Source organism: Bison bison, unplaced genomic scaffold, assembly GCF_000754665.1.
Source record: "Bison bison bison isolate TAMUID 2011002044 unplaced genomic scaffold, Bison_UMD1.0 scf7180017864184, whole genome shotgun sequence".
Classification (NCBI taxonomy): Eukaryota; Metazoa; Chordata; class Mammalia; order Artiodactyla; family Bovidae; genus Bison; species Bison bison.
Genome location: NW_011494756.1, coordinates 1,674,283 through 1,698,977, shown reverse-complemented (window position 1 = coordinate 1,698,977; position 24,695 = coordinate 1,674,283). Strand labels below are relative to the sequence as shown.

At 47.0% G+C, this 24,695-nt stretch overlaps 2 protein-coding genes across 3 annotated transcripts in view; both read right to left on the bottom strand.

The window, feature by feature from the left end:
• RRP7A (ribosomal RNA processing 7 homolog A (S. cerevisiae)) overlaps positions 1–4,533 on the bottom strand; it is an 8,148-nt gene extending 3,615 nt beyond the window's left edge. Inside the window, exons 1-3 of the mRNA XM_010843654.1 lie at positions 4,406–4,533; positions 2,375–2,517; positions 332–457 (exon numbers count right to left, since the gene is read on the bottom strand). Coding sequence (XP_010841956.1) covers positions 332–457; positions 2,375–2,517; positions 4,406–4,478 — 342 coding nt within the window. The 5' untranslated portion in view covers positions 4,479–4,533. The remainder of the gene's footprint in view (positions 1–331; positions 458–2,374; positions 2,518–4,405) is intronic.
• Positions 4,534–7,807: 3,274 nt separating this feature from the next.
• Positions 7,808–24,695, bottom strand: part of POLDIP3 (polymerase (DNA-directed), delta interacting protein 3) — a 24,011-nt gene continuing 7,123 nt past the window's right edge. The window contains exons 2-9 of one of the 2 annotated variants that reach the window (XM_010843647.1): positions 18,401–18,791; positions 17,561–17,647; positions 16,498–16,593; positions 14,488–14,667; positions 13,823–13,900; positions 12,193–12,322; positions 11,054–11,120; positions 7,808–10,073 (exon numbers count right to left, since the gene is read on the bottom strand). In XM_010843647.1, the coding sequence (XP_010841949.1) occupies positions 9,896–10,073; positions 11,054–11,120; positions 12,193–12,322; positions 13,823–13,900; positions 14,488–14,667; positions 16,498–16,593; positions 17,561–17,647; positions 18,401–18,791 (1,207 nt within the window). In that variant the 3' untranslated portion in view covers positions 7,808–9,895. The remainder of the gene's footprint in view (positions 10,074–11,053; positions 11,121–12,192; positions 12,323–13,822; positions 13,901–14,487; positions 14,668–16,497; positions 16,594–17,560; positions 17,648–18,400; positions 18,792–24,695) is intronic. The other variant, XM_010843648.1, reaches the window with a different exon arrangement.

Here is a 24,695-nt window from a genome sequence, read left to right as displayed (position 1 = left end):
CCGAGCCTAAGGAAGAATCGACTTCCGCGGGGGGAAGCCAGCGGCGGGGGTGCTCGGGGAGGCCCCTCGGGCGGGGAGCAGAGATGTCTCTGAGCTTCCCCACTCCCAGGATGATGGAAAGAGCTGGACAGGGAGGCTCTAGGACGTGGCAAATCCGGGTGGAGGCCGCTCAGCTGACAGGACTCCTAGACCACACAGGTCAGGACGGGCCTGACCACAGGGAACACCTTAATTGCTGCGGCCACCCCCGATGCACGTTCCCCTCACACACCGGGGACACCGCTCGGCCCCGCCCACACCCTCACTGGCGCGCCCGGTCCTGCAGGCTTACAGGAACTGGTTTGGGGTGAAAGAACTTCGACGGGGGCTCCTTTGGGCTCTCAGCAAGCTCCGGCTTCTCCTGTAACTCCACTGACTGGACGGGCCCGCACGGGGAGAGGAGGCGCAACAGGCACTCCTGCCAGGGCGGAGAGAAGCGCGGGGTGAGCCGCCGGCCACACCAGAGGCCCGGAGTCCAGCCTGCAGGGCGCGCACAGAGAGCCTGGGCACGCCACCCAGCTCCTCAACACCGAGGTCACAACCCCAGCCCCCCACGGCCCAAGGGGGCCACCTTTTTTGACTTTGTGTTCAAAGCTGTGGGTAAAAAGGGACTCCAGAAGGAGGATACAGAGGGGAGACGGAATTCAAGTATAATTTTTTGGCTTTATGACCTGACCCTGCTGGAAGCATGTGCCCAGGGTATGCTCTGTCTGTTCCGGAAAGGGACTGCTCCCTTTGAAAGGCCATCTGGCTGAAAGATCTCTCTTCCCCTGTCAATGTCTCTGAAGGATCTCCAAAGGAGAAGTGGGTTCTCAACTTTTCTTTTTCCCACTATTACAAGAATGCATATGTGCTAAGTCACTTCAGTTGTGTCTGACTCTTTGCGACCCCATGTTCTGTAGCCCTCCAGGCTCCTCTGTCCATGGGATTCTCCAGGCAAGAATACTGGAGTGGGTTGCCATGCCCTCCTCCAGGGGATCTTCCTGACCGAGGGATTGAACCCAAGTCTCTCAGAATAGGTGGGGAAATTTTACTACCTGAATCAGCCATTTAGAAAGAATTAAATCTCCCCTATTGGAATCAGGTTGGTGGTTATCCTTGGCAGGGGGAAGGGGGGCAGCGGGATTTCTGGGGTGTGGGTGATGCTCTGTTTTTCAGTCTGGGCACTGATGACACAGATTTGCTCAATCTGTGAAGTGTAGTGAGTGCTAGGCTTCTCTATTCATACACTAGTCTTCAGGACACATTAAAAACGACATCCTCCCCTCTCACTGTTTTTCTCTTTAACTGCAGAGGAATCTTTTAGAAATTAATATTTCTTTTCTAAAAAAAAAAAAAATTCATCAAAAATCCAGCCATTCCTTTAGTTTCTCTTCTGTAAATTAAAGAAATACTAAATTTAGTAACTTCTATGAAGAAAAAAAATAACAGACATATCTGCATAGTAGTGCGTGCGTGCTAAGTCACTTTAGTCATGTTCAACTTTTTGCAACCCTATGGACTGTTGCCCACCAGGCTCCTCTGTCCATGGAATTCTCCAGGCTAGGATACTAGAATGGGTTGCCATGCCCTCTTCTAGGGGATCTTCCTGGAGGGACTGAACCTCTGTCTCCTGCATTGGCAGATGGGTTTTTTAACACTAGCGCCACCTGGGAAAACTCTGAATAGTAGACTCAGAGGTAATTTTATCTTCTCCTACTTTCTTATTTTTTTTACTATGGATGCGTATCAATTAAAAAAAAAAAAAGAATGTTTATGTTGTCAGACTTCACACAAGTAGTTAGCACAACCTTCACAATACTCAAGAAAAAATGTGAGAACAAGTGTCTGTCCTGGAGGAGGGCATGACAACCCACTCCAGTGTTCTTGCCTGGAGAATTCCATGGACAGAGGAGCCTGGCAGGCTACTGTCCATGGGGCTGCAAAGAGCAGGACACGACTGAACGACTAACACTTTCAGTCTCAAGTGTCTCTGTCTTCGGGTGGAATTATGCTTGGCAGACATAGTTATGCAGCAACTGCTTTAGGCAACAGAACACTTCGGCTGTACTATAATACTATCTGCAATGGACACATATCAATTTTATAATCGGCGGAAAAAACACGTAACTCAAACAATTCTGGGTAACATATAAAAAGTTATGGGCTCCCTAAAGAATTATATTTAAAAAAGGACACCTTTAAAAAGCCAACTTCCTGTCACAAGAGATGCAGACTTCCAGACACCAGGGCTTCAGTTAGCTGCTTCCCTCTCATCACTGAGGACTGGGGGGAGGTGAGGGGCCCACAGGAGCCCCTGCCCCAGGCTCAGGTTCCCTCCCAGACACCCGTTTACCTCTGTGCAGTACGGGGGCACGTTGAGGACAAAAAGGGTCCGCTTCGGAGGCCAGGGAGACTTGGTACCTTCTCGAACTTTGTGCTCTCTCACATAGAGGTAATGAGAGGATTGCTGCTTTTCAGAGAATTTGATCGGAATGGCTGGAAGGAACATGGGGACGGGGAGGGACGACACACGAGTCAGGTTCAGGCTGTCCCTTTTTAGTCCTGTGTGCCTGTCGGTCCGCCCATCCACCCATCCATCCTTCACTGAACCCTTCTCCTAGGCAAGGCCTGTGCAAGATGCTTGGGCAGGCTACGCGGCTGGACGAACACCATCTGCCCAGGAGGGGCTCCAGTCGGTAGTAGAGAGAATGTAAATGAGATGCGAAAGGAGAGAGGTTCAAATTCTGCTGCTCTGGGGGTAAACCCCAAATCCTTAACCACGGTTCCCCGTGTAGCCTCTCTTCACCCCATCTTCCCCTCTCCACACCACATGCCTCCTCTCTGTTCCTCCAATCAGCCAGGGCTTCACCCATGCTGCTCTGAAACATCAGCCCTCATCCTTCCACCCATTCTTCAGGTCCTCACTTCCTCGGGAGAGCCTTGCATGCCAGGTTAGAGCTACCTGCTTTGTGCCTTAACATCTCTCTCGGTCTCTAAGCCCCCTGCTGTGTGATGATTTGGATAATCGCTGGCATTCCCATAAACTTTAATCCTGTCACAAGAGATGCAAACTTCCAGACACCACCTCTCCGGGCACAGAGAGCACGGAGAGGATCCAGCTGCAAGCCCTGCACTCAGGAAGCTCACGTGGTAAAGTGGGAGGACAGAACAAGTCAGCATGTAACAAGCTGGTATCAAATAGGAAGGAAGCACACAGAGTGAAGCAGAGCAGGCTGATGGGTGGCAGAGGCCTTTTGGGACCACCTCTTTGAGGAACTAACATTAAAGCCTCCACCAGGGGCTTCCCCGGAGGCTCAGTGGTAAAGAATACACCTGCCAATACAGGAGACACAGGTTGGATCCCGGATCCGGGAAGATCCCACATGCCACAGAGCAACTAAGCCTGTGAACCACAGCTACTGAGTCTGTGCTCTCGAGCCCGGGAGCAGCAACTGCTGAAGCCTGCATGCCTACCTAGATAGAGCCAGTGCTCCACAAAAGAAACCATTGCAATGAGAAGCACACTGCAACCAGAGAGCAGCCCCACTCCTGGCAACTGGAGAAAAGCCCGAGCACCAACCAAGACCCAGCACAGCCAAAAATAAATAAAATTCCAAACAGGAAGGAAACACACAGAGTGAAGTAGTGCAGGGTAATGGGTGACAGAGGCCTTTAGACAGGCATCTATCAGGACGACCTCTTTGAGGAAGTAACATTAAAGCTTCGACCAGAATGACACGAAGCCCTGTAACACAGCAGAGCTGTCTGAGGAACTCAGAGGAAAAAGACACAGTAAGTACAAAAACTCTGTGGGTGTAAAGAGCTTGTTGTCTCGGAGAAACAGACAGAGCTATAGGTTAGCTAGAGCCAGGACAGAAGTGATGTGATGTCTGGATTTTGTTTTACGTGCTAACTTTAATCACTGAAGAGAGTTCGTCGGGGATGGGCGTGTGAGGCAAGATCTGAGTTATTCTGGCAGCTGAGTGAAAAACAGAAGGCAGGGGAACCAGTGAGGAGGACACATAATAACAGGCGAGGTGAGCGCTGAGCGGGCTGGACCAGAAACTGCAAAGAGGGGCTGATAAGTGGATGCGTGTATCTCAGGGGAGAGAATGCAGACAGACACAAGTTCGCCCTGGAAAAGTGTAGACGGAGGTGCATTCACTCAAGGAAAGCGTTGGCCAAACTAGGTCCGTCCCGAGCTAAGTAAAGCCAGACGAGAACAGGCGCCGCGTGGGCTAAGGGGGCCCGGGGCTTCAGAACCTTCTGGGGCTCACGTCCAAGCGTGTGACGGCTCCTCGGGGTCCTGAGCCACTGCCGAGCCCCCGGGCTCTTCGTGGAGAAGTATGGCCGCTCCCCGGCCTCGCGCCCCGCATTCCCTCACCTGAGTAGCCGGGCAGGGTTGGAACCCCCGAATCAGATTCCCGCACCGCACGCTTCCTTCTGCGCGCCACCATCTTGCCGACCGGAAGCTGCGGGGGATGCTGGGAGTTGTAGTTAGTCGCTGGTGGCCGTTTCCGTGATGACGGCACCTCCTGGGGCCCCGCCCTCTCGATTCCAGGCCCGCCTCTTGCGACCCCTACTCCCCGCCTGCCCCCTCCCTCGGTCCTCCCAGGGCCCAACCTTCAGTTCAGTCCAGTTCAGTCGCTCAGTCGTGTCCGACAGTTTGCGACCCCATGGACTGCAGCACGCCAGGCCTCCCAGTCCATCGCCAATTCTTGGAATAAGGAATTACATTAAAGTAAATAATTATATTATGTACATGTAAAACAATACATGAATATGTAAACATTATTTTACATGTAAATATTTATTATGTAAATACATATATTAAAAAGTTACCACAGTATACTACTGTTGATATTTTATCAGTGTTGATATTTCTAAGTGCAGAAACATTCCTTCTCTAGATATCCCTCAGTCCTTTCCCATTTATAAAATAATTGTTTTAAATACTTCCTTTACATTCACTGAGAACATCGTTATTATTTTTGCTAATCACTAGGCCACCAGAGAACTCCCAACAGCCATTATTTCTTCGACTTTTACTTTTCTCCTTCTGGGACTCATGTCACAGATTTTAGACTTTTTGTTACAGTACCATAGGCCCCCAAAGTCCTTCGCTATTTTTAAGTCTGTTTTTCCTTATTGTTCAGATTGGGTAGTTTCTATTGTTTCACCTTCAAGTTCACAGATTCTTCTCCATTGCTTTTTTAGGGGGGCGGGAGGGGGAGAATGGTACTTGTACTTTTCAACTTTATTTGGCTCCACTGTGTGGCTTGTAGGATCTTAGTTCCCTAACCAGAAATCAAGCCCACAGCTCCGGCAGTGAGTGCAAAGTCCTAACCACTGGACCTCCAGGGAATTTGGTGTATTTTTCAACTTGAAAAGGTTTTTCTCTACCTTTGAAACCAACTTAAAATGGTTTTCCATTTCTTTATTCTTCAATTGTTTGAAGTTCAAATATTCCATCAATTGTTTCATGTTAATTGCTCATTGACACATTTTTAATGGTTGCTTTTAAATCCATATCAGTAACTAACATCTCTGTCATCATGGAGTTAACATCCATTGCCTTTTCTCCTTCAGGGTGAAATTTTCCTGATCTTTAGTATGATTGACTATTGACTGAAACATGGACATTATTAAAGCTCTGTATCTTATTTAAACGTTACAGCACACCTCCTCTAATGGGCATGGAAAGAAACTGCTTCATTACTACCAGGTTATGGGTGGCAGTGAGCACCATCATCCTAGACCCTCTGCTAATACCCTGGTTGGGAGGAGCTGTGGGGGGTGCCCATTTCTCCTCCTGTGGCCTTCACTGACATCAACTTAAAAGTCCCAGCTCCCTGTTTGGCCTTCTCTGACTCCATCCCTGCAGATTTGGGGGTGCCCCCAGTACAGCCTAGTGAAGGAGGATGCATATCTAGGACTCAACTTGGCATTTACTAGTGAAGGTGAGGCTGCAGTTTTTCCTGTGGTGTTTCACTAGTTTTTTCAGTCTTGTTAAGCTATCCCTTTTCAGGTCCTCACTTGGGTTTTTGGTTGTTTGTTGGTCTACTTATTCAGCACCCAGCTTGGCATATATGAAGCAAAAAGGAAACCCAGGGAACTCAATGCCAGTCATTCATTGGGTCCCCAGCCAGTCTCTTTTCTTTCCACCTTCCAGTCTTATGTTTTATGTAAAATATACAAGGTTGTATTTAGTGGAAAGGATAGGAATAAAATACTTGCATTCCATCCTCCCATAAACGAATGTAAAATGGTGCAGCCACTGTGGAAATCAAAATGGTTGAGTCTTCAAAAAATTAAAAATAGAACTGCCACATGACCCAGCAATTCCTCTTCTGGGTATATACCCAAAGAGCTGAAAACAGAGTCGTTGAAGAGATTTTGTACATTCACGTTCATAGAATTATTCACACTCGCTAAAACATGGAAACCCAAGTGTCCATCAGATGGATAAGCAAAATACGGTATAGACACACAGCAGAGTATTATTTAGCCTTAAAAAGAAATGACACATGCTACAACATGGATGAACCTTGAGGACATTATGCTAAGTGAAAGTCAATTCAGTTCAGTTGCTCAGTCGTGTCCGACTCTTTGCAACCCCATGAATTGCAGCACGCTAGGCTTCCCTGTCCATCACCAGCTCCCAGAGCTTGCTCAAACTCATGTCCATCGAGTTGGTGATGCCATCCAACCATCTCATCCTCTGTCATCCCCTTCTCCTCCTGCCTTCAATCTTTCCCAGCATCCAGGTCTTTTCCAATTTCGCATCAGGAGGCCAAAGTATTGGAGTTTCAGCTTCAGCATCAATCCTTCCAATGAATATTCAGGACTGATTTCCTTTAGGATGGACTGGTTGGATCTCCTTGCAGTCCAAGGGACTCTCAAGAGTCTTCTTCAACACCACAGTTCAAAAGCATCAATTCTTCAGTGCTCAGCTTTCTTTATAGTTCAAGTCTCACATCTATACATGACTACTGGAGAAACCATAGCTTTGACTAGATGGAACTTTGTTGGCAAAGTAATGTCTCTGCTTTTTAATATGCTGTCTGGGTTTGTCATAGCTTTTCTTCCAAGGAGCAAGTGTCCTTTAAATTTCATAGCTGCAATCCAATCACCATCTGCAGTGACTTTGGAGCCCAAGAAAATAGTCAGAGAAAGACAAATATTGTATGAGTCCACCTATGCAAGTAGTTAAAATCATGAAGACAAAAAGCAGACTAGTAGTTGCCAGAGGCTTGGAGGGTGGAAGGAGAATGAGCTGGTGTTTAATGGAGAGTTTCAGCTCCGTAAGATGAAAAAGCTCTGGAGATGGATGGTAGTGATGGTAGTACAACTCTTGTGAATGTATTTAATACCACTGAGTTACACTTAAGACAGTTAACATGATAAATTTTATGTATATTTTATCACAAAATCAAAAAACCTACCAACTTTTTTCTAGTACGCAGTTGATCTAAGAGGTAAATTTTACCCGTAAGTGTAACTTCAAGGCAGCGACTCCCCTGTTCCCTATGAATAGACCTATGTTCGAGTTGACCATGCTTATACTCGTGAGGCACTTTAGGCCCAGGAGGTACCGAGTTTCTGTGCTAGGTCCTTCCCAGACATTCATGCTCATATTCTCTCAACTGTGAAGACCAAAATTCAAAGAGTCCTGTCTGAAGGTCATAGCTGGTGAGCAGCAAAGCAGAGGCAAATCTCTTGTTTTCTGGTGCCAAATTCCAAGAAGCCCCTTAACGTAACCTTTTAAGAAATGACAGCTCAAAAGTAGGAATAACAAACGTTTATTCAGAAATGGATAAGTAACACATAGTCTCCTCCATCCCTTAATGCCTCTTCCTCTCCTTTTGGAAAAAAAAAAGAGACAAGACGGGGAATGTAGGGGAGTGCGAGGTGGAGAGGGACACAAGGACTGGCCTACCACCTTCTCTTCTGTTTCCCACGATGACACCTGCCTGTAGAACAGGGGAGAACAGACTCTACCCTGTGGACCACACAGCCACCCAGAGGACGAGGTCCAGAGGGCCGGTGGGAAGATAAAGGCATACAGGCAGGGTAGTTACCTTCCCTACTGAACGCAGAGTCCAAGCAGTGATCTGTCTGTCTCCAGACCTGAGAAGCCAGCTCCTAGTGTCTTATGGACACTCTCTGGGGTCAAGAAGGGGAAAGTGTAGGAGGAATGTCTTCTAGCTGATGAAGAGAACTCAGTTTGCACCCATTCAAAGAGGGAGAAGAGAACAAAAGCAGCCTTCTTCAAAGTACTGGAAAGTGGACCACCATCAGGCACATTCCCTGGACTTCCCAAGCCTGGGCAACCTCAGAGCTGGAGGACTGAGCTGAGTTCACACCTGGGTCCTTGCTGCTTGATCTAACTCTGTGGAAATTTGAGTTTCCAGGTTTTTCTTCGCTGGACTGGCCCCAAGTAGGTCATCAAAGACTCTGTCTAAGGTACCCCCTACACTTTCTAGGCTTGTGCCTTTTACACTATTTACTTACAGAATCTTGCTCCCCAAGACTTGCCAGCTCTGCTAGGCTGGATTCCCTCTACAGTCCCAACAAACCAGCAAGAAACTGAGGATGAACACCCCTGGAGTAATGCTGTTCTGGTGTATTCAGGGCTTCCCCTTTGGTTCTAGAGTTGTGCCCCCAATGCCTGGAAGCATGCTGAGGGGACAACCTGTCCACTTGCCTGCAAAGGCTGCTCCGCTCTCTCAACTCCCTCCCCACCGCCCCCTGCTCCCCTCCCACCTCAGTCAAGGCAGGAAAATGCCCCTCTGGTCAGGATGGATGGATGGGTCACTCATAGTAGTGGAGACAGTGCCCTCTGGTGGCTGCTGAATATCTGCCACCTCTCAGCATCCCTGACTATGGCATGAACCTGAGGCCAGGGAAAAAACATCTTGGAGCAAGCCAACATCCCTATTCCAACAACCCCAAGGTCCTCAGTGTCATAGAACAGGAGGCAGACCCTTTGAAAACCCAACTAGCAGAGAGCTGGCATTTGTACCAAAACCAAGTGTGATGAGTGCTAGGCTGGGTGAGAAATGGGGGGGCTAACAAGGCAGCCCTGCCCAGCAGTGACACTCAGAAGGCCAAGAGAGCTGGGCTGGGCCACTCGGCACAACTCAGGGGAAGGGGAAATGTGTAAGCTTGAGAATTTATTCTGGGTTGACTGAGACAGTAGGGTCCCCCAAACCAAGAGCTAGGGTACACTCTTCCTGGCAGAGCAGTAGCCTCACCCTGCCCTTACCACAGGGCTCTCTCCAGAAAGCACTGGTCTGGAGCCAACTGCGGGGAGAGGACAAGGAGCCCGTGACTTGATCCCCACCTAGGCCATCTCCACTGACCAGGAGAGTGAGTGGCAGAGCTTTTGAGCTGATGTGGTTCCTATTAGGATGGCAGGGGCTTCCATTCCCTACTTTGTTTGAAAAGTTTTAAAAAGAGAAAGGGGAGTCAAACCCTCACCCTGAAGAAAGCAGTATCCTTCAAATAGCCCCTGCCCCGAGTTCTATGGGGCCACAAGAAGGCCACTCAGAGAATTTAGGGCACCATTTTCAGATTTTAAAAAATCTATTTGGGGCTGAGTTTAGGGAGAAACACTCTGAACAACACAAGTCTACCCTGGTGATGAGGTGGAGAGAGAAGAAACGCACTACAGGAAATGTGAGCACATAGAAGAGCACAGGCAGAACACAACACAGAAAGGCGGCTGCCGTCCAGCGAGGAGGCTTTCTACCCCCGGTGACCCTTCCTGCACGCGGGGGCCCCCAGCCAACGGCCCATTGGTCACAACTTTCGTTTAAGGAAACAGAGCCACCCTCCTCCGCCCCCGCTTCTGGCTGTCTCGCTCCCCCGCTCAAAGTTTGATTTTGAATTCTGTGGGCTGTGTGGTCACAGAGGCCCCCGATGACTTGAAAAGCGCCTTCAGGATGGTGTCAGGATCTACTTCGGCTGGAGGGTTGGATGAGGGGGCAGAATTCACTCTGCGAGGCAGCTCACTCTCCTTTTTCACTGAGGGGCTATCACTCAGCCGTCTGTAGAGAGCAGAGAAGAGTCAAAATCCTCGTCAGGTTCCCCTTCAGTGGAGAAGGGTCCCACCATTAGCTGGAGATCTGTTATAAGGTAGGCACCAAACATAATGCTTTCCGTACCCTTTTACCCTGTTTCTTATAGCAAACCTACCATTCTTTAAATTTGCTAAGAAAGTTGAGATGCAGCCTGCTAAGATCTGGGGTTTTTTTTTTTAAGTTTAAGCCTCAAGGATAGCCAAACACACATCAGCTTATCACACATTTTGAGAAGCCCAGTAGATTTAACTGGGTCTAGCTCAGTGGTTCCCAAATCCACTAGGTCATAAAACCCACATTTTTCAGAATACAACTTAATCCTGGAACACAGTTTAAGAAACTCATCTAAATCACACAATTCAATATCCAGGATTCAAACTGCAGTCTTTCTAAATTTCAAAGTCTATTACAGGCCTGCCCCTCACTACACCCATGTTGGCAAGCCTAATATTCTCCCTGGGTCTCTGTCTCCTCCTCAAAAGGACCTCCTTTTACATATCAATCTAGACATTTTCTGCATCTCAGGCTTCAAAAAGTCCTCAGTCCTGGGCCAGGCATGTACACTGGGTGTGTAACAAAATAAGGCGGAGCACCCAGCACAATCCCCATCAGAGTCAATCATGAGGAGGGGGGTTTTCTGCTCATCTGAAGATGCACACCCAATCATGCAAACAGAGACACAACCAGCCTGCTCTCCACTTTCTAAATTATAAGGCAGGGAATGAAGTTAAGTTAGCCCCTGTGGGGTCAATCTCCTGTAGAAATGATATAACAACCCACTCTGTACAAATTTAAGCCTCCTAGTCGGCTGGCTGCTCTCAGAGCAGAGGAAATGGAATGGAGCTGTGATGCAAGCATGTGTCTCCTCAGAACAGAGAGATGACCACGCCCAGTGAGCGAGCGGAAAGCCCCACGGGGTCCCCAGCGCCTCTGCCTTTGGAACTTACAGCAGGATGGGCTGGTCTGAGGTGATAACGTTCCCATTCATGTGGAGGTTGCACTTCATTGGTTGCCCTGAAAAACCAAGAAAGAAAAAGCTCTGTCATGAGCCCTCAGCTCCTCATGGAAGGACAGGGACTGCCACTTTTGTTATCAGGAGTCAAAGCACCCACCGCTGGCAGCTCTGGCTTCACAGCTAAGGCTGGGGCTGTCAGGTGTCAGCAAAGCCCAGAGACTATGAGGGTTATGAGGTCCATGAAACTTCGGTAATGACAGTGTCAAGAAGCAAACTGGCAATAGACCCTGCTTTGTGCAGGAGGAGATCAGAATCAAAGTAAGGGAGAAAGTACACACAGCATGAAACAACCCAGACTGGTTGTGAAGCAAGTAGAAAGGGGAAATGCTTATGGTACAAAATTAAGTGAAAAAAAATTTGAAAGCGTATGTTCAGATTTCTACTTTGTCCATGAAAGATTAACCTTACAAGTACCAGACTCCCACTTTGCATTTTATGTAGTAAGTATAACAATAACAGCACAAAAAAAGGGGAAAGTGGGAATAGAGCCTTACTGGAGTAACATTTCTAAATTTCATTGTGGCTACATTAATATTAATGTGAAATAGACTCTGATAACCTACAATATATACTATAAATCCTTGAGCAACTATTAAGAAAAGAAAGTGACTCAAAAAATATAGTGGAAAAAATCATTAAAGGAACTAAAATGCTACACTAAAAAATACTTATACAATGCAAAAAGGCCACATAAAATGTATGTAAATGGATTAAATAATACAATCAAAAGGCAAAGGCTGCGATAACCAACAAGGGATCTACTGCATAGTATAGCACAGGGAACTATTCTCAGTATTTTGTAATGACCTTTAAGGGATAAGAATCTGAAAAAGAAGATATATATAACTGAATCACTGTGCTGTATATCTGAAACTAACACAACATTGTAAATCAACCACACTTCAATTGAAAACAAAACATCACTGCTTATTCTTAGTACACAGGAGGCCCTGGAGAGTTTAAAGCACTAGGTAGATGTCCACCCACTCGTCCCAGAGGAGGGCTTCCCCCGAAGGCCTGCTGTGAGCGGCGAGGAGCATCGAGGTGAGGAGGCTGCTTTCTCTGACTTACCATCCAGACACCGGTTGTTGTACTTCTTATACGCGGTGATGGCATCGTCCTTCTTTACAAACACCACCTCTGCTACCCCAGGATGGACCAGCCGAGCACGCTTCAGGGCTCCACAAACACAAAAAAGCTCCTATGAAAAGCAAGAGGGCTTGGGTTGGGAAAGAATTTCAGGTTGTTGTTCTCCCTGCCTGCAATTCACACATTTCAGACAGGGCTCTGGGTTGACAGGTGGCTTCACTCTGAACATGCCAAGCAGCCAAGATTTCAGGAAGGCTCCATGTCAGGTAGTATTCCTGGGACATCCAGAAGCCTCAATCTGGGGCCAGATGGACGAGTTGTGCTGGGCCTTGTGATTCCTATGACTCCAAGTCACCCCCAAAGTCCTCCTGCCTCAGTGCCCACTTCCTCAACAAGGGTAATAGTTATGGAATATGGTATTTCTGTCAAGAGTGCTGTGTCATGAAAATGGATGGACATGTAGGACTCCAGTGGATGTCCACATGGATGGACAAAGAGTGGTTAATATATCACCCGGGAATCAGAAACAAAATTCCGCAGTTCAATGCAGGGTGACCAATTATCCTGGTTGGCAAGATTGAGGGGTTTCAACTGAAACCATTTTCAAGGCAGTGCTTTGTACACGTGTCGTCATCATCCTTTACTCCCATCCCTCACTTCTCAGATGAAGAGACTGAAGTCAGAGAGGGAACACAGTATGGACACAGACTGCAAAGGCTAACTAACAACCACACCATTTCTTCACCTGCAACTGCCTTCACAAGGTTGTAATGAGGACAAAGGGAAGATCTGTGAAAACGTCGTTGAAAAGATTTCCAACAATAAAAGGGAAAATGGTACATATCAAAACCAAGACACAAAACTGAATACTAAGTGTGATCCTAATTTTATTATTATTGTTTTTAAAGATCTACTTTAGGCCATGCTGTGCAGTATGTGGGATCTTAGTTCTCCAAGCAGGGATTGAACCCAGGCCCCAGCAGTGAAAATGCCGAGTCCTAACCACTGGCCACCAGGGAATTCCTCTGGCTCTGGTTTACAGGCTATGAGGAAAAAGGGTTAACATATCTGACCTGCCTGTTCTCCTTTGGAAGTCCTGCTTCCAAAGTTGACCCTTAGCTCACGTTTGGGATCTTGGATTCTGGGAGGGCGCTCATCACCATAACTGGTAAGAGTAGCAACTTGCAACTAAATTGTGCCAACAATGTGCTTCCTGCCAAACACTTGATTTCCTTCTGTGTCTGGAATTTTGGTATGTGGCAGGCAGACGGTGCATATGTGATTAGTCCCGGAGAAAAACTCTGGGGACTGAGTCTCTAATGAGCTTCCCTGGTCTTTACAACTGACTGCTGGGGGAGTAAGTGCATCCTGTGTGACTCCCCTAGGAGAGGACTCCAGAAGTTTGAGTCTGCTATCCTCTAGCTTTTCCTCCACAAGTTGTCTCCCTCTGCTGATTTTGCTTTGCATCCTGTAATGCATCTCAGCCTGGACACAACTCTATGCTAAGCCCTGTGAGTCCTCTTAGACAATCAGCTAACCTGGGGGTGGTCTTGGGGACCCTTGGAACAGAAGTGGCTTGAGATCTGAAATTCTGGCAGGCCACAGTACTCACAACAATGTCCTCCTCGGTGACTCGAGGGTGCAGATTATTCACGGTCATCTTGGTGCCTTCCAAAGGGCTGAGGACAGGCTGCCACAGATAGAAGAACGTTACCAGAAGTTACCAGAGAACAGAACGTTACCAGACAACAGCTGTGCTCAAACGGCAGAACTCATTTCAGCAAACGACCAGGAAGGCCCAGAGGAAACCTCTATGGAGAGTTTCCTACCACAGCTGGGCCCCTCTAATCATGTCCCAGTCAACTTATGCTAAGGAATGGAACTTCTCATGTTTCCCAAATATTCCAGGCCCTTCCAGGCCTGAACCTCTGCACAGAATGCCACTCGTGTTTCAAGAACCATCCGGCTCAAATGGCACTTTCTCCTTAAAGCCTTCCTGTATCCCCGGTGGAATGAGAGGCTCTTTCATCGGTGCTCCTGGCAGCCCTGTGCTGTGGCAGACACAGTGCTCTATCTGCAGCTCTGTTTCCCTACTGGCTTGCCTGTGGGCTCTCTGAGGGCGGGGTCTACTGGATCTTGGTTTGCTCATTTGTAAGACAGAGGTGGCAACACCTACCTCCCAGAGGCACTATGAGGACCCAAGGAGATGCACACTGCCCACCCAGCTCAGGTTAACTCTTGACTAGTGTGAACACTTCTCCTTCGCCTTCACCTTACCTCTGCAGGCGGCAGCTCTTTGGGGGGCTCCTCCTTGTTCACTAACGTCCGGGACATGTTGGTCAAGGCTTTTGTCCGAACAGAGGAGGAGAGAGCAGGAGCAGTGTACGCATCATTCTGAACCACTTTGGTGAGAGGAAGGGCCTTGGACATGGACAGCTTGGAACTGCTCACCCCGGCCTAAACAAAGAGGCAGACAGCAATCTGAGAAGCCAGGGACCCAGATACCCTAGGTGACTGACGACCCCCAATCTCAAGGCCTCCTACCTCCCCAGTTCCATTACTGATCTAAAGCCAGAAAGATACCAGCTGCCAGGGAAGGGACAGGAGGAGAAAAAAGTAGACTGCACACGTGCTCACAGAAGCCACGTTCCAATGTAGGGAGCCCTTGGCAAGAAGCATCCAGGCAGTTCCCGAACAGAAGCCACAGCTCAGTCATACCATTTAGATTTGATAAAAACCTACAATCTGGAGTTAGAGTCCAAAAGCTTGGAGTCAAGTTCATTCCCAGATATGCTTCTATCACCATGGGCTGGCTGGGACTAGGAAGTTACTCTGAAGAAGGCCCAGACCCCCGCTTTTTGGTACCTGTTCTAGTCATATAGAGGAACCACAAGTAGCTCACCTTTGCAGCTCCCAGATGGTCAGGTGCAGGCTAGCAGAGTCAGCACGTGCAAATCAGCAGAAACCGTTCCCTCCCTCCCTCCCCTGCTACCCTTAACTGGGGAAGTGATCCTTTAGAAATATAAACCAGCGAAGTGCCTGGTTTTAATGTGTCTGGAGAAAAAAAAATGTGTGAGGCAGAAGCGGTTAGTGGTCTTGCTGACTGAGGACAGTCTACCAGGCATTGATTCATGGAGAAAGGAGGAATGCAGCGGCCAGAGAGACAGATGATGGAACAGAGTTAATTCACCAGCTTCTCCCAACCCAGGTGACTCAGTGTGGATCCCACACTTCTCAAGCTGTTTCCTGAGTTTCAAGAGCCAGCAGAGTGCAGTGGTTAAAACGTGGCCTGGGAGCCAGATTGCTGAGGCTTAAATCCTAGATCCACTACTTACAAGCTGAGCAGATTTATTTAACCTCTCTGTGTCTAACTCCTAGTCCATATAATAGGGGTAGTAACAGTACCCATCTCACAGGGTGGGGAGAGAGGGAACTCATTTTTAAGTAAGTTAATATAAACAGATTTTTCCAATTAGGGTTAGCCACTAACTAACAGTTAGCTGACAGCCGCCCTGATAACAGACACAAACACTCTAATGACTAGAAAGGCTCAGCCCCTTTGTAACAAACTGGCATCATTCAGCTTCACATTTCAAAGTTAAGAGCTTCAAGGGTAACCAAGAAATTGGTCCACATATTCAGTGCAGTGACTAAAACTGAGTCTTTGGGTGCCTGAAGACCAAATAAAGGCATGGGTACCCATGTCTTTAGCGTGGGTACCCTCTCGCCTCCTATGTGTGATTTGGTTCCATGCACTGAGCCAAGCAGTGCAGAGCTCCCTGATGTTCCCAGATATACCGCTTTCTTTCCTTCTCTGCATGGCAGAACATCCATCAAACTTTCCCTCCACGCAGGCGGCACCTGGTGGAGCTTTCAGGAAAGGTTCAGTTTATTCTTGCTAACACATCAACCAATGGAATCCAGACTCAAGGATGGGGCCAGAGCTGATGACCACGGGAGGAAGGGAACCAGCAGAATGTCCTGCCCTAAAGGAAATAAAATGTGATTCTGTCCTGTGGGATCACTCACATTTCCCCTGAAGTCTCCAAACACAGCAGTTGGGAACTAAAGTCTGCATTTCACTGTCTGTTGGATCTTGAACAAGTCCGCTGACATGCTAAGCCTCAGCATTTATAAAAACCAGGGGCTGGATTAGTTCCGGTTCTAATAATCTTAGGACCCAAATAAGAAAATATCTCTGAATTGAAAGATCCTACTCTCCACCACATCTCCCATGCACCTGATCAGACACACACAGAGTGTTAAGAAGAATGTAAGATGACATACCATGTGGTGGAGAAAGCTGCCTGAGGCTGCAAATTTCATCTGTTTAGTAGGAATGGGAGCTATAACATCGTCATCATCATCCAGGTCGTATAAATTCTGAAAATAAAAAAATACATGCTAATGTAGCATGCACGCTCTCAGCAGACATTTGGAGTAAGGACAGCAGGGAGATGAGAGCTGGAGTAATTAAGCAAGGCGTAGGGAGAAGTATGTACATGTGGAGTGCCTGGGCAAACTGGCCTGGGTGACTGGGGCTCAGTTCTGGCAGGCTCCCTGCCCGTAAGAGCCAAATGAAAAAGCTGTGAAATTTCAGGTGCATCAGAAGTACCTTTCTACAAGTGGGCAATATCTATTAAGGATCCCTAAAATGCCTGTTTATATCCTTTGGCTTAGAAAGTCTGTGCCAGGTAATCTGGTCTATAGAAATAAACTAAAACTGTAGAAAGAGCTTTATCCTCCAAGATGTTCATAGAAGGATGTCTAACAGTGAAAATTACAGGAAAATGGTTGAAGTCAACTAAATGTCTACTCAATGGATCAAGCAGTTATTAAAATGTTTACAGTAAATGTGAACCACAGAAAAATGCTTGAGTTATAAAGTGAAAACAGAACAATATGAAACTGGATAATAACACAATCACAACTACAGCTATGCATTACATAAATAATAATCTCTCTCACATATACACACACACAAACAAGAAAAACACAGGAAGAATTCAGGGCAGAATTTCAACAGGGGCTCACTATGGAGAGCCATAGTATAAGAACTACCCCCACCCCCCCCAATCTTTCTGTTTTGCTAATTTTCTATAGTAAGCACACACTACTTTTACTTTAAAAAAATAAAAAGATTTTCAACATGCCTCTCTGCTTCTATGCATTCAAGAAATTTCTTCTCAAAACTCATAAACTGCAAAGTGTCAACCTCCAACTCTTCAAATTGGAACCCTGGGCCAGGCCTCAGTTAATCCACTTGGAAGATCACATAAAAACACACACTTGTGGGCAGTCTCTCTCTCTCTCTCTCTCACACACACACACACACACACACACACTCCACCTGTTTGGCCTGGTGGTTATTGACGACATTGATCCTCATTCCAGCAGGATGAGCATGAATTGGTGCCATGGCCTTCTGCTGTGGAACCTAGAAACACCCAGTGGTCATAATTCATCCCACTTGGCCTACATGCGTTCTCTACAAGTAGGGGATAAATGAACTTTAATATGGTGGGCATTCAGTTTTGGTCTGTAGTAAAAGGTCCTACAGAGTGCCTCATTCGCAAAGCAGGAAAGCGACAGGAAGACTCATCATCCCAGAGATCATGTAACAATGTACCTGCAGGGCTCAATGAACCTGGCTTAATAAATGTTCACTGCTTCAGTAGTTCCTATTACCAAAGTTGCTGTGAAGATTAAATGATACTGTTTCTATTCCCTTTGGGGCAGTGGCTCTGCAGGTGGCCAGGACTCTGCACTAAGAGCCAGGTCTGACAGGGCTTCTATCCTGATGCGTCCACTGACCAGCTGTGTAACTGTGCACAAAGATTCACATCTTTGAGACTTAGATTCTCCTTTGATAAACTGTGGTAATAACTGGGGTTGCATGAGGAATAAATATTCAGTGTCTGCACACAGCACTAGCTCAACTAGTCTGTCCTCTCCTCTCTTCCCTCTACCACTATTTCACCTGGAAAGTCACTTAATTTCTCTGGACAAATCCCCACCACCACCCCACCCATTTTCTTTTACACAAAACTGAGATGATATCTTGCCTCCACATATAGTTACTCTTCAAACAGTTGGGGGGACTGTCATTTTGCTTAAACACACCTGGTCTCTGCCTGATTCCACAGTTGTTACTGGTTTCGAGGAGTTTTTGGCAGGAGTCTCAACCTACCTGGATGGTTTTAGTGAGCTTCAGAGCAGGGGTCACTGTCCCAATGGGTGGGCTCATGAAGGCAGCAGGGGAATTCCGCTTCAAGCTGATTTTCTCCCGGGCATCAGCAACCTGGTGGGGCTTCTGGGGCACTGTGCTCTGCTGCTTGCGCGAGTTCAGCATCTCTCTGGCATCCTGCACTTTCCCTTTGATCCGGAACCGAGCATCTTTCTGCAAAAGCTTTTCCCGGGCATCCTTGACTCCCAGCTTGAGGCGGGCATCTGAGAGGCCAATTTTCTGCCGGGCATCAAACCTCTGCTGGAAGGTGGCTGTGCGTGCTGGCTGGCTAAGAAGGCTCTGTTGGATCCCAACACGCGATCGGACACCTCCCACTCCTGGTCTGGCATTGAGCCTGCAAATAAAAACTGCAATATTAAGAAGATCTGGATATCAACAGTAGCCTGTGGTAGTAGTAGAGTCGTGGTAATACTGGGAACAAAGGAGGTCCTGGAGAAACCAGAAAGCTGCTTCCTCTTAGAGGAAACAATTCAGTCTATACAGAGACTTCTTTTCACAGTTTTATGCCTTTTAAGTCTGCACGGTAAACAAAGGGAGGAGGGCCTGGTGGTTTCTATCATTAGGCAAGACTGCTTTGCACCCCAGACCAGGTGTTTTGAGACACTATCATGGATAATAACCTCTAAACAATACCAAATGAAATAAGAATATTTCCCAGATATCGTAAACCCACACAGCGAAAGACTAACTTTAGTTTCCAAAATTCTTTCATTCCTTGTTCTCCATCAGCCCTCTCAACACCCTGTGAAGCAAGCAGTATTATGCCCATTTTACAGTGGAAGACACAGGCTTAGAGAGGTTCAATGATCAACAAAGGGCGCCCAGCTGGCCTATGACAGTCTCATGTCTCCAGGGCAGGTAGACACCCCCAATGGGCTGGGACCAAGAAAGTCAATACATGGGTCTGTCTCGGAGTCTGAGGTCTAATAAAAACATAAAGACTTGGAAGAAAAGAAAAATAACCACTGCCTGAACTGTTTCTATTCATAACACTGTGACTCCAAATGTGTAGGATTTTTCCACATGCCAACAAATTCTCCAACTCTCGAGATACAAACTGGGTGTCTGACAGCCCAATTTTGACACTACCTACCTAGAGCTGGCACAGACTCCACTGGTTAAAGGCTCAGTCCCACAAAACTGCCCTCACTTCAGAGAACAATTTCAACTCCTAGGCTTCCTGTTCATTTGACAAAGGTTATAAAATGGAGGGTTCACAGGACCCTCCCCTGAAGTTAGATAATTTGCTAGGGTAGCTCACAGGACTCTGGAAAACACTTTAGTTATTATTATTACCAATTTATTACAAACGATACAACTCAAGAACAGCCAAATAGAAGAGATGTATAAGGCACTGTATGGAGAAAGGGTATGGTAACACCACCCTCCTGGCACATGGATATGTTCATCAACCCAAAATTTCTTCAAACTCAACTGTATAAGGGTGACTATGGAGGTTCTATTACCTAGCATAATTGATTAAATCACTGGCCACAGATGATAATCGCTTAATCTCTAGATCCTCTTTTCTCCCTGGAGGTCCAGGGCAGAGAGTGGGGGTGGAGTTGCAAGTTTCAACAAGCTAAGCAGGCCTCCATCTTTCTGGAGGCCAGCCTCTGTCCTGAAGCAATCCAGGGGCCCACTGAGAGCTGCCTCATTAGAACAAAAGATGCTCCTAACGCCCTTACCACTCAGGAAATTCCAAGGGTTTTAGAAACTGTATGCCAGGGACAAAGACCAAATATATATTTATTACACTCTGACACAACAAAAACATGAAGTTCAGAAACTTAAAATTGGAAAGGAACAAAACTCCATTAAATAAGCCCCATTCTCTTCTGGGGCTCCTTTGTTGGCTCTTCAATGACTTTAGAGTAAACAGAAGAGCCCTTCAAGTACAATCCTTAAAGTCCTCCAGGGGGTCTGCGGGCTTCTGCTTCACCCCACCTGCCCACACCACCACAAGCCTCCAGCCACACATACACTCCTCCTGTGGCAGGTGCCCTGCCTGGGGACACAGACTCCCAAAGCAACATCTCCTTTTTGGGAAACCTTCTCTGATCCTTCCAAGACAGCCCTCCTTTGTGCCTATTATCACGACTGTTTGTGTTGTTCTTTTCTTTCCCCATCTCGGACTGGGAGGGAAGGGGCAGATGGGGATCACTCCTGTTTCAGAGCCCCGTGCTTTGTAAATGTTGCTCAGACCTGGCTCAGTATCAGAAACATCTAAGGAGCTTCTTAAAAATACAGCTCTCTCTTTAAAAAAATAAAGGCAAGAAAGAAAACAAAAAGATACAGCTCTCCAAACCCTACTCCAGAGCTACTGAGTCCAAAATTTGTGTAAAGGCCTGGGCATATGCATTTTTCACTCCACAGGTGATCCTGGAGGATAGCAGTGCTGAGACTCTCTGGCCTGGAGTTTAAGGCAAAACTGCTGAATAAACAAGTTCCTGCATCATGTCCCACATCACAGCCCAAGCCTTCCAGGAGGCATTCTTCATCACCGGCAAGCCTCTGGGTTCTCCTACTGCCTCATGCTTCCTCAGCTGGAAGCTGGAGCGAGACTTTCTCAGCTCTTCTGCTAAGAGCAGAAGCACACCCAAAGGTGAGTCTTCCTAGCACCAGTAAAAGAAAATCTGGACCTTCACCTTGTTATCCAAGCACAGCGGAAAAATACCTGCTGCTTCTAACAGGCCAGAGCCAGACCTAAAGCAGTGATGCACAGTACCATTTTACTTTGAAAATCGACAAATTACTTTAGGATTTAAGTACTTTCCAGTGGGTTTACACAAAAAACAGGTGGGAGAGTGGAAGGGGTCATTTACAGAATCGATCAGATTAGGCTGAAGGTGGGTGGGACTGCTTGTGCATCCCTGCTCTGTTTTCCCATGTAGTCTCTGGGAGACTGAGGTGCTAGAAAAAGCAAGGCCCAAAGGAATGAGGTGTTTAGGGAGACCAGTAAGCACCGTCAGGGAGAGGGAAACAGCTGTGTGCAGCAGGAGCATCTATTCGTCCCTGAAATGGGCTACCCTAGGCTTTGTAGCCTGTGAAGCCATGGGAAATAGTGAGGCTATGCTCTGTGGTAAGCACAGAAAACTGTAGCTACAGAGGGGCCCTTGGTATTTATGGAGAAACTCTGTAACAAAGCCCTGTCCCCAGGACCAAATGGCAGGTAAGGCCTCCACTGAGATTTGTTTGGTGTTTTTTAAAATGCTTTCAACTCCCTGTATCTGTTGATGATGCCCATCAAAGAAAAGCAACAGGTTGTCGGTTCAGACCAGGGTCTACTACTGAAAGTCTACTCATAAAACGTGGGAAAAAGATTTGGATCAACATTTACATGCACATCCAGATGAAACCCGAGTTAGTGGAAAGCATTCCAGATGAAATTCCTCACTCGTCAAGCACTGGAACCCTCTGAAGGCAGAGGCCTTGGGTACCAAAAGGAGAACAGTGAGGAACGGGATGCCAAACTATGGGGTGGGGTGGAGCAGATGGGACATACAGATCAACAAATAATCAGCATGCTCCCACTCTAGGAGAGGAAGGGCCAAGGTCTGTGGGCTATGGGCAGCCTTCCAAGATTTCTGGAAAGAGTAGTGTCAAAGGACATCCTCAGTTCAGTTCAGTCGCTCAGTTGTGTCCAACTCTTTGCGACCCCGTGAATCGCAGCACGCCAGGCTTCCCTGTCCGTCACCAACTCCTGGAGTTCACTGAAACTCATGTCCATTGAGTCCATGATGCCATCCAGCCATCTCATCCTCTGGCGTCCCCTTCTCCTCCTGCCCCCAGCCCCTCCCAGCATCAGAGTCTTTTCCAATTGAGTCAACTCTTCACATGAGGTGGCCAAAGTACTGGAGTTTCAGCTTTAGCATCAGTCCTTCCAAAGAACACCCAGGACTGATCTCCTTTAGGATGGACTGGTTGGATCTCCTTGCAGACCAAGGGACTCTCAAGAGTCTTCTCTAACACCACAGTTCAAAAGCATCAATTCTTTGGCGCTCAGCTTTCTTCACAGTCCAACTCTCACATCCATACATGACCACTGGAAAAACCATAGCCTTGACTAGACGGACCTTTTCCAAATATGGAAAGGACCCCCAACAGCCCACAGCTTGCAGCTTCTTTGCTCTTGGAGCCCTCAAAACACTGGACAAAGCTTCTATCAAAGCACTTACCATGCAGCATCACAAAGATTTTTACAAGCCTGCATCTCCCACATGACTAAGAGCTTCTGAGGGTAGATCCTGTGTCTCCTCCTCCACATCAATAATGCCCCAGGGGAACGACAAAGGCTCTAAGAGCTCTGTCAGGGATCCACAGGGCTTCTATCTTATCTTCTCCTTTTAGGCTCACCATCTCTGAGATTACCTGCCATCAGGTCCACCTTATAGGGGAGAAACCAAATCAAAGAGCACAGTCTTTCCAATAACAGATTTCAAGCTTCCCTCTTTCCTACTCCAAGCCTCAGGGGAGTTAAGATGGGAGAAAGGATGGCTGCCCTGGAAGGGCTTCTCCTACAGAAGACTGCCTCTGCAAAGGCAGTCCTCAACTGTGCCCTAGGATCCTGGCCACCAGTTGCTCTCCCAGCTGAGAGAGGGCACCCACAGAGCCATGGCACAGGGGCCCCTCTGGTCCTTACCCAAAAAGTGGACCCACAAGGGTCTTGTTGAACTGCAGGCACTTCAGGAAAGGCCTTCTAGAAGAGAAAGCAGCTGGTCTCTGACTGAGTGGACATTACAAAGGGAACCAAGCTACATAAACGCTGACAACGAAGGCATCACTGATGACCAGGTCCACCACACAGGAGGGGTCAGACACATCCACATACAAATGTGAGCAGGTCCTGAATGAAGATCTCCTATCTTCATCTGTCTTCTCTCATCACCAGGGTACCCCTACCACAGGCTCCTGATATTTATAACTATAGGAGGTGCGGTGATCTTATCATGTAATACACCATGATCTTCAGTTCAGTTCAGTTGCTCAGTCACGTCCCACTCTGCGACCGCATAGACTGCAGCACGCCAGGCCTTCCTGTCCATCACCAGCTCCTGGAGCTTGCTCAAACTCAGGTCCATCAAGTTGGTGATGCCATCCAACCATCTCACCCTCTGCTGTCCCCTTCTCCTCCTGCCTTCAATCTTTCCCAGCATCAGGGTCTTTTTCTTTTCTTTTTTTTTTCATCAGGGTCTTTTTCAATGAGTCAGTTCTTTCCATCAGGTGGCCAAATGATCTTACCACACCATAAAACTGGGCAAATCTAGACCCCGTGGCATAAATTATGCTTTCAAAAAATCTAGTTACCCAATTTCACCAATCAATTAAACATTACTACCAAAAAAAAGAAACAAAGGAAAAGAAAAAGCTGTTGAAAGCAACTATTTTGAATAATTAAAGAAACAATGAGATTCTTGAAAACAAAATTCATATCCCTGGACAAAAGATGAGGAAAGGGGCAGATTCAAAGTTTTCTGGTTCATTCCAACTGGGTCTGAACAGTAAACCTTTGCAGTAGGAGGAGCAAGGGAGATTAGGTCTCTGCAACCTTAATTTACTCATATTCCTTAACAATTTCCCTTCTCTGATAAACTGTAATGGCTGTTTAAAATGTCAGTACTGAGAATTCACAGGAGTTTGTGCTTGATAAGCAATGTCTACCATGGCCAAATAAGGGGCAACTGGCTACTACGGTTTATGAAAAGATTTTACAATGGAAGCACTCTCAACGAATCGTTTTGAGCACTTAACTGCAGATCCGTAAACTTTGCCTCACCTCCTTTAACCCTCACAACTCTGAGAATTAGATTATCCACATTTTATAGATGGGGAAACAAATTCAAGGAGAGTAACTATTTCAAATTATAGAGCTATAATGTGATTTGAGCTTTAAAAACAACAGAATGGGAAAGACTAGGGATCTCTTCAAGAAAATCAGACATACCAAAGGAACATTTCATGCAAAGATGACCTCAATAAAGGACAGAAATGGTATGGACCTAACAGAAGCAGAAGATATTAAGAAGAGATGGCAAGAATACACAGAAGAACCGTACAAAAAAGATCTTCACGACCCAGATAATCACGATGGTGTGATCACTCACCTAGAGCCAGACATCCTGGAATGTGAAGTCCAGTGGGCCTTAGAAAGCATCACTACGAACAAAGCTAGTGGAGGTGATGGAATTCCAGTGGAGCTATTCCAAATCCTGAAAGATGATACTGTGAAAGTGCTGCA